The sequence below is a fragment of the Molothrus ater genome, chromosome 26, assembly GCF_012460135.2.
Source record: "Molothrus ater isolate BHLD 08-10-18 breed brown headed cowbird chromosome 26, BPBGC_Mater_1.1, whole genome shotgun sequence".
Lineage (NCBI taxonomy): Eukaryota > Metazoa > Chordata > Aves > Passeriformes > Icteridae > Molothrus > Molothrus ater.
This window is the reverse complement of record NC_050503.2, coordinates 3,360,223-3,374,797: the sequence shown is the minus strand read 5'-3', so window position 1 is coordinate 3,374,797 and position 14,575 is coordinate 3,360,223. Positions and strand designations below refer to the sequence as shown.

The following is a 14,575-nucleotide window of genomic DNA, read 5'->3' as shown; positions in this document are numbered from 1 at the left end:
ATTGCTGCCTTCCAGTCTGGCCCTGTTCTGCTGACTGGTAGGGCACAGGGTGTCACATTCTGAAAACGCTTTTGTAGCAGAAACATGGAATTGTGCCAGTGCAGCTACAGCGGGAACTGGACTCACAGGGACCAACTGCAGCTTTTCCAGCCAGGACCCTCCCTTTCTCACTGGACTGTGGCTTCCCAGACCTCCTCTCCACCAGGCTGGTGCTGGAGATAGTTGCACCTTGCAGCTGGAGCTGTGCCCCATAACCACAGGCTCACACTCAGCTTCTTCCTGGCTGCTGCTGGAGCTGGCAGAGGCTTTTCACCTTGTGGCTTTCCTGGCAAGGGACACAGCTCTTCAAAGGACAAAGCTGCATCCCACAGCCTGAGCTGGGGCTGTGCCCAATGTTCCGGCTCCCGGGGCGGGCATGAGGAGCGGGAGGCGCGGCGGGGAGGGACGGTGGCGAAGAAGCAGAGCCGGAGTCGTGCGTAGCTCTGTCATCTGCTGACGTTTATTGCACAGGATGGGCTGGATGGGAAAGTGGACGCTTGGAGTGGGGCCCTGTCCCTCCGGCTGCTCGGCCGCAGGGTGCCGGGGCTGGCGCGGGCCCCGCGCTCGCGGTACATTCAATGTGGAAGGCTCCAGAGTGCGAGGCAGCGAGGCACACGTGCACACACACACCTGCACGCACACCCACACCACACACACACAACACACGCACAGGCACCTGGAACGCTCAGCAGGTGCCTGCCCCAGCCCCAGGGCCCGGGCTCCAGCGCCTGCCTCCGTCCTAGCGCTGCCTATGGGGACACGGGGCTGTGCTCACCCCCAGCCCCGGAGTGGGGGACAGTGTGTTCGTGGGTGCTCAAAAGCCTCAGGGCGACCATCCCTCAGACCCTTCCCAACTTACCTCCAGTCCTGGACCATCACCCCTCGCCTTGGGTCTGTGAGAGGGGCGCAGGGACACGCGCGGCGCCAGGGCTGCGCCGACAGCCCCAGGGAGGTGTCCTGCGGGTCACACACAGGGATGTGTTCAGGTCATAGATATCATACACAGAGTTGGTCATGGCGAGAATGCAGCTGTGGCTTCTATGGGCAGCCGGGGAGGCCAGGGGGCAGCGGGGCTTCGCCGCGGGGAGCGGGCGACAGGGTCAGACTTTGGTCGGAGACGACACACCCGGGGGGCTCAGCCCAGTGACCCCGCGGTGGGGAGAGGGCCCGGCAGCCCCAGGCCCACCCTCGGCAGCTGCCCCGCTCTGCAGCGGGTGGCAGGAGGGACCGGGGGAGCGGGGCTGGCGCCGTGGCGGGGGGCGGCAGCCGGCGGTGCGGCCGTGGCCCTCACCCGGCGGCGCAGGGCGAGAGGAGCTGGGGGAGCTCCCCGCCGCCGCCCCTCCGGCGCGGAGGTCACAAGTTGGAAGAAAGCCTGGACTTGGCCGGGTCCGTGTCGGGCGTGCTGGACGCCGAATCCTTGCGGGCCGCCGCCGAGTCCTGCGGCAGGGCGGGCGGCGCTGTCAGCCCCGAGCCCGTGGGCGCCGGGTGGGCCGGGGCCCCCCGTGAGGGCGCCTGGGCCCGCAGCCCGGCCGGAGGGCCCGGGCCCGGCGAGGCGGCGGCCGGGCCCCCTCCGATGGAGGTGCTGGACTCGCGGGCGGACGCCGGGGGGCTCTGGGTGCTGCCGGCCGCCAGCCCGTGGGGCAGCGAGGGCTGCGAGGCCGAGAGGGGCCGCGAATCCTGGCTGAGGCTGCTGGTGTGCAGCGCCTGTGTGCTCTTGTGGGCGGCCAGGCGCTGCGGCGAGCCGGGCGCCGGCTGCTGGCTGAGGGACAGCTGCGAGCCCAGCGGCCCGGGGGTACCTCCGTAGGCGAACGTCCGGCTGGCCAGCGGGCTTTGGGACGGAGGGCTGGCCGCGGCCGCGGCGAAGGCGCTGGTGGAGGCGGGCAGGGCCGTGGGCTGCGCCGGGTCCTGCGAGGGCGAGGGGTTGGCGTGGGGCACGGGGGGCTGCGGCTGCGGCGGGGGGCTCTGCTGCAGCAGCACGGGGGACACGGCGAAGGGGCTGGGCACGGCCTGGGCGTACTGCAAGCGGCGCATCATGCGGGGCGAGCCCAGCGCCATGGAGCCCACCAGCGGGCTGGCCATCTGCGGGCAGAAGCTCATGGCCACGGCTTGCTGGAGGGTGGCGATGGCAGAGGTGACCTGCGGCTGGACGGGGCTGTACATGGCCGTGTGCTGCTGCAGCTCCGCCTGCTGCACCATCTCCCGGTCGTACTTGACGATCTCCTGGATGATCTCGTTCTCCTGGTTGTTGAAGACACCTGAGTTGAGGTCGTGCTGAACTTTGTGGAGCAGGATCGAGTTCTTCTTCCCTACAGGGAGAGGAAGCACCTTGAGACCCTGTGTTGGGGCTGTGCTGGGTTCCCATGGGAATCACAGCTTTCCCCTTTGCCAAGACATCCCCTCTCCCCCCCAGGTCCCCCTGTGTCCTACCGATGCGGTCGAGACGGTCGATGGCCACAGTCTCAAAGGCCCGTCTCATCATGGGGTACTCCTCCAGCACCTCGTTGAAGTTGTCCACGGAGAGCGAGTAGAGGCGGCAGTAGGTGTCTGCACGGACACTGGCCGTGCGCCGGCCACGGGTCAGCAAGCAGATCTCTGGGGGAAAAACACCAGGGCCAAGGTCAGAACTCCACCATTAAGAACAAAACAGGGCAGGGTATGAGAACCACCACACACTGGGTGCCCTAGGACAGCAGAGGTGTCCTAGTGACTCTCACAGACCCTGGCTTAGTCCTGCCAGTGCTCACCCCCAAAGTAGGAGCCATCAGAGAGTTTCATCTCTTGTTGCCCTTGGTGAGGATGCTGACCACCCCGTGCTGGATGAAGTACATCTTCTTGCCGATGGTGCCCTCTCGGATGATGTAGTCACCCGGCTGGAACACCTCAAACTTCAGCTTGGTGAGCATGGCCGTGACAAAGTTGGGGTCGGCGTTGGCAAACAGCGGCATCGAGGCCACCAGCTTGCGGCAGTTGAAGTTCACGATTTCCTGTGGGGAAGTGGGTGAGCCCAGGAAGCTGGGACGTGCTTCCCCACCCCAGTCTCATGGACACCCTGGCATGCAGATTGTGCATGGACATGCTTCCATACAGAGCTGCAAAGCTGCAGCGAGAGGTGTTTGACCCCAGGCATGGCAAGAGCTGGTGGGACCCACAGCAAGGAGCAGGGGATGCCTTCCCTTGGCAGGTGGGGGTAATCCCCATCCTCCTCCCAGCCCTCCAGCCCTCACCTCACGCAGGGGCTCGTTGAGCTCCCCCAGGATGCTGTCCTCATCAAACATCTTGCCCTGGTAGCGATGCTCGTAGTAGTCGTGGATCTTCTGGCGGAAGTCAGCGGGCAGCTTGTGGAAGGACATGTACTGCTCCACCTGCTTGTACTGTGGGGAGAGCTGCTGTCAGCTGGGACATCCCCACTCCACGGGGCTGGTCCCACTCCTGCTCCTGACTGGGAACCTGTCACAGCCATCTTCTATGAAAAATCCTTTCCTTAGGATTTTTCCTCCTGAGAGCTGAGAGGCCTCAGGAACAAAATGTAAACATTGATTATCTGCTGCTGTGGAATGCAACAGGTGCATCTGGGATTGGTCTCATGTGGTTGTTTCTGATTAATGGCCAACCACAGCCCAGCTGGCTCAGACAGAGTCCGAGCCACAAGCCTTTGTTATCATTCTTTCTTTTTCTATTCTTAGCCAGCCTTCTGATGAAATCCTTTCTTCTATTCTTTTAGTATAGTTTTAATAATATCATAAAATAATAAATCAAGCCTTCTGAACCATGGAGTCAGATCCTCATCTCTTCCCTCATCCTAAGACCCCTGTGAACACGGTCACAGGAACCCTCACCCCACATGGCTCCAGGAGGGAACAAAGCTGTGGCCCCATCCAGCACAGCCCTACCTTCTCCTGGTACTGGCGCCGGGAGGAGTCCAGGGACTGGATGAGGGCGGTGGCGTGGCCGATGAACATGGCGTAGCAGGTGGCCCCCACGATCATGCTCAGCATGGTCAGCCAGATGTCTGTCATGCTCTCAGGTGCCTGCTTCCCGTAGCCGATGCACAGCATGTGGCTCATGGACTTGAAGAGGGCGAAGGAGTACAGCTCACTCCAGGAGTCGTTCTGCAGTGACAGGGACAATGTCAGCCATGCATGTGTGTGTGTGTGGGGAGCACTGCTTGAGGGCCCTGGCTCCATCAGCAGTCCCAGTTCTCTCCCAGCAATAGGAATTTGTTGAAAAGCAAAGTTTTCAAACTTTCCAGACTCCCCCGGCGAAGTAGGCAGGGAAGGAAAAGGGTGAGACAGGCAGGGGAGGAAGAGGAGGAAGCCAGGCGGAACAAAGCAGAGATGGAAATTTGATGAAACAGGATGAGACAGACAGGGGAAAAGGGCCATTTGCAGGAGGCTGCAGGGCTGAGAGGCAGCAATTAGAAACAGGAGCCATTATTTATTAATAGCAGCTTTGTGGCTAATGAGCAGGAGAAGGCAGCAGGGGATGGGGCCAAGAGCCCCATGTCAGCATATTCCTCCCACCCTGATAATCCCCTGCTCCAGGTCCTGTGAGACCTCACCAGGGTGACACCAGCATCTGGGGCCAGGTGCTCTGTGCTCCTCTGCCCTGGCCCACGGGGGATGGCATCTCCTGGGGCTGGAGGATGGAGGATGGATGATGTGGGGATGGGTGGAAGCCCTGGGGAGCAGGCAGGAGCACGGCGTGGGGCAGATGGAACTCACCACCATCCCGTTGATGGACACCCAGCAGTTCTGGGGGAAATCCTGCAGCATGGGCACCAGGAACTGGAGGCAGCCATCCCAGTGGCAGAGCAGCAGCATCATCCCAATGAGGTTGATGATCCTCATCACGGCGCTGGCCAGGTCGTACGTCATGTGGAAGATCTGGGGGTGGGTGGCATGGCAGGAGGTGAGCCTGGGGACTGTCCCCCAGTGCCCAGCCCTGCTCAGGGCACCGACCTGCATGGCCCCAGCTGGAAGAGGCTCCTGTGGCTGGCCTGGCTCTGGACTCGAGGTGGCTGAGCTCCACCTGCCTATTTATAGCCAGCGGGTGCCGCCGCGCTGCCGCCCGGACAGCGCTAATGGCAGCGAGCCTTGACAGGGATCAAGGAGACACAAATACTCTGGGCACTGAGCAGGGAGCAGGGCAGCTCCCAGGGCATGGCCAGAGCCATGCAGCAAGGCTGAGCATGTCCCCTCAAAGCAGGGAGGACTCTCAAAGCTGGAGACCCCACGGGGCTGGGGGTCCTGCTGTCCTCCCTGAACTCCTGGTAGGGGCAGGAGGTGCTGAGCTGGGCAGGGGGATTGAGTCTTACTGCTGGCAGAGCAGGGGATGGTGGGTGTTATATCACAGCTCAGGGATGCCCCAAACCCTCCAGGGTGGGTCACAGCCACCCACCAGCCCCACAGGTCCTCTGCACCCTGCCAGCTCGTCAGGGAACCCAGCTCCCACTCTCTCCAGCCATGCAGCTGCTGCCAGAGGCTCCCGGAGCAGGTCCTCACCTCCTCCCACTGGTGGATGTAGCGGATGAGGCGGGAGAGGCGGAGTAGCCGCAGCAGGCTCAGGATCTTGGTGAACCGGACGATGCGGAGGGCACGGGCTGTCTTATAGACCTCAGAGTCTATGCCCTTCTCCACAATGAGGAAAACGTAGTCCACAGGGATGGAGGAGACAAAATCCACCACAAACCAGGTCTTGAGGTACTTCTTCTTGATCTTCTCGGGGTCCAGGATGATTTCTGTGTTGTCCTCAATGACAATTCCTGTCCGGAAGTTCAGCACCAGGTCCATCAGGAAGAAGGTGTCAGAGACCACGTTGAACACGATCCAGGGGGCCGTGGTCTCCTCCTTGAAGAAGGTGATGCCCACGGGAATGATGATCAGGTTGCCCACCATGAAGAGCAGCATCGTGAAGTCCCAGTAAAATCTGAGGAGCGAGAAGATGTTGGGGGATGACACCAGTGCCCCAGAGTCCCCTCCATGCCAAGGGGACCATGCCCTGTCCTCAGGGACCTGTGCCACTGGGCTACTGTCACTCTAATGCCACCTCAGGCACAGGAACCCCCTCCTCTCCCCAGAGACCTCATCCTGCTGCTCCAAACTGCCCCCAGGGTGATCCTGCAGCCAGCAGAGCCCCTGATTGAGGCAGAGGATGGGACTGAAGGCTTCTGCTGATTTGGCCCGTGGCAGCAGGTCCTGAGGGAGGGGACAATGATGGCACCAAGCACCAGAGGGGGACACGCTCCAGCTGAGCTGCCCGGGGGCATCCCGTGGGCTGGGGGACCCCCAAACGACCGGGCGGAGTCAGAATCCGAGAGCCCTGGGAGCAGTCCCCCTCTTCCTGCACTCCCAAAGTGGGGACGCAAGGACAGGGGACAGCCCTGGGGACAGCCCCGGGGACAGCCAGGGCCAGGCTGGGTCACGGTTTGGGGGGTGCCGGGCGGGTGGGATCCGCCCGCAGCGCGGGGGCGGCGGAAGGAGCGGCCGCGGCTCCGGTGCAGCGGAGCACGTACGGCTGCAGCGGCGGCGGCGCCCGCAGCCCCGGCCAGACGCGCGGGCGGTGCGGGGATGAGCGGCCGCCCCCGCCCCTGGCCCTGCCCGGGCTGCGCTGCCCCTCTTCCCCCTCTGCCTCACCCCATCCTTCGCCCCTTCCTCCTCGTCCCCCTCTCCCGGGCCACCCGTGACCTTTGTGAGCATCTGCAAGGTCACAGCGGCTCTGTCACGGCAGGATGAGGCGAGGCCACCCCTGCCCTGCCCTGCCCTGCCTGGCCTGGCCGGGGGGCAGGATTGGGGGGAGCCTCCTCGGTGCCACGATCACGGACACGCGGGGACCCTCGCCCACGCATCCTGCTCAGCCCAGCCCGGGAGCTGCGGGAGGACGGGCAGGGGGTGCCACGGCCACGCTGTGCCCGGGGGGATGAGGGCATGAGGAGGAGCCCCCCACGCACACGGGAGGCAGCGATGGGGCAGGTCCCCACCGCCAGCCCCCCCCCACTGCGCAGACTAGCGCAGGGCCAGAAGGAGCTGAGCATCCCAGCTCCTGACCTTTCTCCAATGACACCTTCCTCATGTGAGACATTGCCGTGGCAACCGTGAGTGATGTCACTGCTGCAAAACGATGACTTCACACCAGGGCGGTCCCCAGGGTACCCTCGGCAGAGGAGCTGTGCCCCCCCTGCACCCTTACACTGAGCTCTGGCTGCCAGCTGGACCCCCACGACCTCCCAGGGATGCTGTGGGGCTGGATCTGTCCCTAAACCCCCAGCAGCTCCTGCTCAGACTGACCCTGCTGCGCTGCGTGGGTCCCACAGGGGCATTAGCCATGCAAAGCTGCGAAGAACAGAGATTAAATAACCACGCCAGCTGGGCAAAACTCCCCTCTGGCTCCAATCCCTCTGCAATCTGGCTGAGCCAGGGCAGAATTCGGCCTGCAGAGAAAGATAAACTGCTCCTGATCCCCCCCTGCACAGAGCTGACCCTGTGCGATCGCCCCGGGGTGCAGCCTGCCATGCCAGCGCCTGCTTCCTTGGAAGGTTCATGTGCATAGAAAAAAGATCCAATCCAGGCTACTAAAAATATCTGCAAACAAATTAATCAGGATCCTCGACACCCCTCCCTCGCTTCTGACCCAATTGTACGACAGTGATGATGACAGGAGATGCCCAAAGCCCCTGCAAGAGGCGGCTGCCACCTCCCTGCTCCATCACCCGCCCAAGGCCTGGCTCAGTGGTGCTGGGCAAGATAAGAGTCAGGTCCAAGCCCTAGAGGGGGGCATCAGTGCCAGGGTGGTCCCTGCTTAACTCCATTGGCAGCACTCGGAGCTCCAGGGACTGCCAGGGATGATCCAACCCCTCCTGTCAGTGCTGATCCCATGGGACACACACCCGCCAGGACAGAGCTCCTTTAGAGCCCCCTCTGCCCCTGAGGTCTGAGCCCTTTGGCTCTGGTGGGGCCCAGATGCCAGCCAGGGCAGAGCAGCACGGGATCAGTGAAGGATCTGTGTGGAATCGGTGCAGGATTGAGGCAGGATTGGCACTTTGCAAACTCACGCTAAACACTCACATTCTAAAAACGAGATTGCTGTGAGAAGTGGCCTGTGCAGCCAGTGGCAGAAGTTTGCCCGAGCTGATGAGCAGTGGTGGCCAACACACAGATCCCAGTACAACCAGTTGTGATGAAGGACTGGTGCCCTCTCCCCTGGAAAAGGTTTTTACCCTGGGAGAAGGGGGTGTAAAGGCTTTGCAAGCTGCTCAAGGACCCAAACCTCCACCATCCCCCAGGTCGGTCACAGCCTGTCCTCCCCTTGAGGTGGCTTTCAGCAGCTGACGCTGCAGAGGGAGGGGCCCAGCTCCCAACAGCCTCACCACAGGGAATGGGAACACCAGAGCTGCCACACACACCAGCAGCAAGAGCAGCTGGTGAACCCCATCCCTCTGCTCAGGGCCCCTGTGGGGGCACCATCCAGGCAGAGGGAAGCATTCAAACCTGGATGAGGAAGGCTCCAGCCAAGCAACACCAGGGATGTGCTCTGAATGCATCTTTGCCCCTGATTCACAGGCAGGAATGGTTCTTGCAACAGAAAATCATCATCAGGGAGAGCCTCCTGCTCAGCTCCAACCCCAGCCCCAGCCCAGCCCTGTGGGGTAACCCCTGAGCAGCCCCTTGGTGGTCACAGGGTGATGGGCACTGCCACCACCTCCAAACCTCCACCAGCTCCCAAAGCAATGCCCCAGGGCTGGTGCAGAAACCCCAAAAGAAGCAGTGAAGGAGTTGGCGTGGCTTGGCTGCTCCTCCAGAAGTGGCAAAGTGGGTGACAAACATTGCCCAGCACCCAAAAGGAGGTGGCCCTGCTCCAGCACACACTTACAAGGTCTCTTTGATCAGATTTGCAGCTCAGGATCTCACCAGCCGCCCTGATTGCTTCCTCATCATTCAATATTTATGTAAATAGCAACTTTGGTTCCTGGAGCAAATCTGCCCTGAATTGTGTGTGAACGATGGCAGCACCATGGCCGTGAGGAGCCAGGATTGCTAAACAACACTGATTATGAAATGATGTCACAGATGGAGAATGATTTTCCCTTAAGATGGGAAATGCAGGGCAAACACAGCCAGGTCATGCTCCATTATCATCAGTGGATAAATGCTTTTTTGATTACTTTAAGGCAGGGCAGCATGGGAGGGATGCACTGATGTCCCCAAGGGGCACAGGCAGAGCTGGTTCCTCAGCCCAGCCTGGCGTGGGCCGATCCTGTTCCTGTGCACGGTTGTGGAGCTGGAGGATGCCATGGCTCTGCCTGCAGCTCCTCCCCACTGGGCAGGGAACTCTCCTACGCCACTTCCAGCATCAAAACACAGGCAGCCACTCTGCCCCAATGGCTTTCAAGTCTTCCTCGTTCCAGGAGGATGAAGCCCGTGCAGGGCAGGACAGCCAGGGTGACTCGCCAAGGTCACTCCAGCACCCACCTGCCTGCTGCAAGCACCAGTGCAGGGAGTGATGCTGCTGCACTCTGGGGAATCCTCTGAGGCCTCGAGCCCACTGCAGGCCCACCAGAGGGAGATCCCCACTCTTGGCAATTCTGTGGGCTCTGCCACAGCTCTGCCAGCTCAGAGAAGCAGGGCAGGCTCTGCCCCAGTGCAGGAATGGGGCTCACCCCACTCCCAGCCTCCCCCAACATCCCACAGCTGCTGAGGATGAGGAGGAGCACGGGGAGTGAGGAAGGGGAAGCCCCCAGGATCTGCCTGGCACTGCCACCTCTGCTCTGTCACGGCAGGGACAGTGGAGCTCCCTCTGCCACAGGGCTGGCAGTGGCCGGGCAGTGCGACCAATTCTCACCCCAAACCTGCAGCAGAACCCAGTGCCCAGCCTGGGTGAGATGGGGAGGGGGCTCCACTGGGTTCCCATGGCAGATTCCCAGGGTGGAAGGGCTCAAACCCACCCCTGTGCAGGAAGCCAGCCCTGAGAGGTGCCCAAAGGCCTCCAACTGCTCCTCTGGAAGATGCCAGAGCAGCCCAGGAGCAGCATACGAGGGTTGAAGCAGGAGGTGAAGTGAAGGTGCTGCTCCCTGCCCTGAGCCCGTGGCCACCTCACCTGCCTCAGGGAAGCCCAGCCCAGGGGGACCCATCAGTGTCACAGAACCTGAGCTGTGCCTGGGGGATCCCCCTCTCAGGCACCCAGCAAAGCCTCCCTGAGCCACCCCAGACCTCTCACCAGCACAGCAGCACAACGATGCGGGGCTGAGCCCCCCCAGCCCCTGGCCAAAGGCTCCTCCAGCCCCTTGGAGGTGTCTGGAGCAGGGCGCTCGCAGTGCTGGCTCAGCAGCGATGCCAGCGGGGGCTCGGAGTGCCCATCCCCGCAGGATGCCGTGCTGCCTGCCCCAGACAGCGCTGCCATCCCTCCCGCTGCCTTTCACACGGCTCGGGAAGCATTTGCCACTGTGGAGCTCGCCAGGGAAGGAGATGGAGCTGCAGAGCCTTTCTCCCCGGTTTGGCATTCCTCGCCTGGCAGACACAGGCTGGATTCGGGGGCTCGAGTCCTGCCGGGAGCCCGGAGGATTCCTCTCAAAGCGGCTGAACCCCAGGGACAGCATCAGGCGTCCTTTGGCGGGGGGGGGGGGGGGAGCCTTCACAACGCTCTGCAAAGCACAGCCCCCTGCCCAGGGAGGGGGACACCGAACCCCAGCGAGCTCCGGGGACACAACCAAGGCCCGCTGGGGCTCGGGAGGGCCGAGCCGGGCCGAACCTGCCCGGGAAGGACAAGGGGACGAGGGGATGCCCTTGCTCAGACACCGCCAGGGCTCCCGGCATCCCTGCCGCGCTGGGGAGGGGGATGCCCGCCTCGTCCCCTCCCGCAGCCGGCGGCGGCTCAAGGTGCCCTCGGCCCGGCCGCACCGGCAGCCCCGCTCCCGGCCCGGCCCCGCGGGATGCGGGATGCGGCCGAACCCCGCGGGTCCCCCCGCACCTGAAATCGCTGTAGGGGTGGATGATCCAGGCCCCCGCCGACTTGACGCGCTCCTGCTCCCTCTCCACCGCCTTCTGCGAGCCGAACATCCGCAGCGAGAACTTGTTGACGCCGGGCTGGAGCATCGCCCCGAACTGCCGCTGCATGAAGCTGGCCTGGCTCCCGCGCACCTCCTCGGCCGCATCCTCGCTCGCCCCCTCCTCGGCCGCCTTGGCCCCGCCGGGGGATGCTCCGCCGCCGCCGCAGGAGAACGAGACCTTGGGCTCGCGGGGCGGCTCCGGGCCGGGGCTCCGCGGCGCTTCCCCGCGCCGGCACTCGCCGTTCGGGGACCCCTTCCCGCCGCGGCCCCGCGCCCGCCCCGCCGCCGCCGCCGCTGCCGCCGCTGCCGCTGCCCCGCCGCGCTTGGCCCCATCGGCCGCCGCCTCCTCCTCGGCCGCCGCCGCCGCCTCCCCGCCCGCCGCGCCGCGGCCCGCCCGCATCCTGCCGCCGCTGCCGCCGCCACCGAGGCCACCGGCGGCCGAGTGGCGCCCGCCGCCGCGGCGGGGGCGGGCCGGGGCGGGCCGGGGGCGGGCGGCGGGGCTGGGCTGGGCTGCGCTGGGCTGGGCTGGGGGCCGGGCGGCTCCGCAGCTCCCCCCGCCGGCGCAGCCCTCGCCGGTGGGATCGGTCACCGGGAGCGATCACCGGGATGCGTTACGGGCACCGGTCACCGGGATGGGACATCCAGCTCCCGCCCCGACGGCGCCGGTCTCCGGCAGCGCAGTCCCCGGTGTGCTCGGTGCGGGAACGGCCGCTCTCCCCGCGGGGCTCCGCTGCCCCAGCCCATCCGAGGGAGCGGCGTTTAGAGTTTTAGGCGTTGGTGCTCGTAGTTCTCGGGCGGATGCTTTAGTTGGGGTAAGTGTGACCGAGTTCACAGGGGTCTGAGGATGAGGGGAGAGACGAGGATTTGACTTCATGTTTCAGAAGGCTTGATTTACTATTACTTTATGATATATATTATATTAAAACTATACTAAAAGAATAGAAGAAAAGGTTTCATCAGAAGGCTGGCTAAGAATAGAAAAAGAAGGAATTATAACAAAGGTTTGTGGCTCGGGCTCTCTGTCCGAACCAGCTGGACTGTGATTGGCCATTAATTAGAAACAACCACATGAAACCAATCCCAGATGCACCTGTTGCATTCCACAGCAGCAGATAATCATTGCTTACATTTTGTTCCTGAGGCCTCTCAGCTTCTCAGGAGGAAAAAATCTTAAAAGATTTTCATGAAAAGATGTCTGTGACACAGCCTCCAACCCTCCCAAGGACCCATCGCTCCAGCTCTGAGCCCCCTCTGGTGTAGCTGGGGATGGAGAGCCCGGACCGGCACCTCAGGACATCACCAGCACCCCAAGCTGGACACCGGACCCCTGTCACAGACATCTTTTCATTAAAAATCCTTTCCTTAGGATTTTTTCCCTCCTGAGAAGCTGAGAGGCCTCAGGAACAAAATGTAAACAATTATTATCTGCTGCTGTGGAATGCAACAGGTGGATCTGGGATTGGTCTCATGTGGTTGTTTCTAATTAATGGCCAATCACAGCCCAGCTGGCTCAGACAGAGAGTCTGAGGCAGCTGCCTTTGTTATCATTCTTTTCTTTCCTATTCTTAGCTTAGCCAGCCTTCTGAGATGAAACCTTTTCTTCTATTCTTTTTAGTATAGTTTTAATGTAATGTATATCATAAAATAATCAACCAAGCCTTCTGAACCATGGAGTCAACATTCTCGTCTCTTCCCTCACCTGAAAACCCCTGTGAACATGGTCACCTCCGCCAAGGGGGTGATGCTCTGGAAGAACACCAGGACTGGCACCTCCTGCCCTCTGCCGCAGGAAAGTCAAACATTCCCATTGATTAACCAGGCATTGAACTGGGCCAGAAAAGTCTGGAATAGCATTTGAGCATCTAGTTTGAATCATATGAAACATTTCACATGGAAGATATGCTGCTACTGAGAAAAAAATGGGTTTTTATTCATGTATTCTATCTAGTTCATGAAATTAGAAGTCAATGGAAGCACTATTCAACATTATGTCCTAATTGCAAGTGAGGAGGAGATACTGAATACTGTTTTATTGGTATCTTATTCTGAATATTTCTTAGGAAATTTTTTTGGTTTTTTTGCTCATGTGTGCATGAACATAGAGGCATCAAACAAAATACTAGTTAAACTAAGAACTAATTTGTAGAAGTTCTGGACTGTTTAGTCATTTGCAATAGGGAAATCAAATAAATTAAATCCTTCTGTTATTGCTGCTGATCCCAAACAGAAATAGGGTGTCGGGCATGGCCGGGGCGAGGGGTCCGGGTGCGCCCCGAGCAGCCCCGAGCAGCCGGAGCCGGGAGCCCCCCGGTGGCACCACCTGGTGACGGAACCGCCCCGGAGCGCGTCCCGCGGCCACGGAGGAGCCAACGCCGGGCCCGGGCCGGGCACCGACAGCCGCGGGCCCTGCGCTGAGCCCCAGGGCAGGAGACACCCCAAAATCACCCTGTGCTGAGCCCCGGGGCAGGAGACACCCCAAAATCACCCTGCGCTGAGCCTCAGGGCAGGAGACACCCCAAAATCACCCTGCTCTGAGCCCCAGGGCAGGAGACACCCCAAAATCACCCTGCTCTGAGCCCCAGGGCAGGAGACACCCCAAAATCACCCTGCTCTGAGCCCCAGGGCAGGAGATACCCCAAAATCACCCTGTGCTGAGCCTCAGGGCAGGAGATACCCCAAAATCACCCTGTGCTGAGCCCCGGGGCAGGAGACACCCCAAAATCACCCTGTGCTGAGCCCCGGGGCAGGAGAAACCCCAAAATCACCCTGTGCTGAGCCCCGGGGCAGGAGACACCCCAAAATCACCCTGTGCTGAGCCCCGGGGCAGGAGAAACCCCAAAATCACCCTGTGCTGAGCCCCAGGGCAGGAGATACCCCAAAATCACCCTGTGCTGAGCCCCAGGGCAGCAGATACCCCAAAATCACCCTGGGGACCGCAGCGGCTTCGTTCTGCATCTTCACAGCCCGGGCTCAGCACGGCTGCCTCCAAGGACAGTTCATTTCCCCAAACCATGGAGAAATGAAATTTCTCTTCCTGGGGCAGAGCTCTGCCACCCCTGAGCTGCCCCCAGCCCATGGAGACACTGATTGAGCTGAACCTTTAGAAAAAACAAACAAAAAACGCCTTTAATTTAAACCCCATGGAGACACTGATTGAGCTGAACCTGAAGGCGAGGCTGGAGATGCTGGTGCCAAGAAGGGAGGCAGCAGCTCAAGGCGCACCCCGAGGAGCAGGGGCTGAGCAGGGGGCTCAGAGCACCCCCTCCCTCTCTCTGGACACCACAGCAGGGCCTGGCTGTGCCATCCCTGCCCAAGGTTCCTGTGGCAGCTGTGCCACAGCTCACCAGGACAGCTGACACAGTGCCAGCTCCAGCCCCTGCCCAGCCAAACCAAAGGCACAAGTGGTGCTGTGTGCTGTGACCCAGAGCAGGCTCCAGCAGGACCCAAAATTGTCACAAAGGAAATGAAGCCATGCGTTGATTTTTCACCAGGATGGCG

General features: G+C 61.6%; 1 protein-coding gene across 1 annotated transcript; it reads right to left on the bottom strand.

Moving 5' to 3' along the window:
• Positions 1–1,311: 1,311 nt before the first annotated feature.
• Positions 1,312–11,535, bottom strand: HCN2 (hyperpolarization activated cyclic nucleotide gated potassium and sodium channel 2). Its single transcript, XM_036399693.2, is given in 9 exon segments — positions 1,312–2,345; positions 2,467–2,631; positions 2,784–2,822; positions 2,825–3,023; positions 3,264–3,410; positions 3,930–4,148; positions 4,761–4,922; positions 5,541–5,964; positions 10,999–11,535. Coding segments are annotated over 9 exon segments (2,787 nt in total). The 5' UTR covers positions 11,478–11,535; the 3' UTR covers positions 1,312–1,392.
• Positions 11,536–14,575: the final 3,040 nt, after the last annotated feature.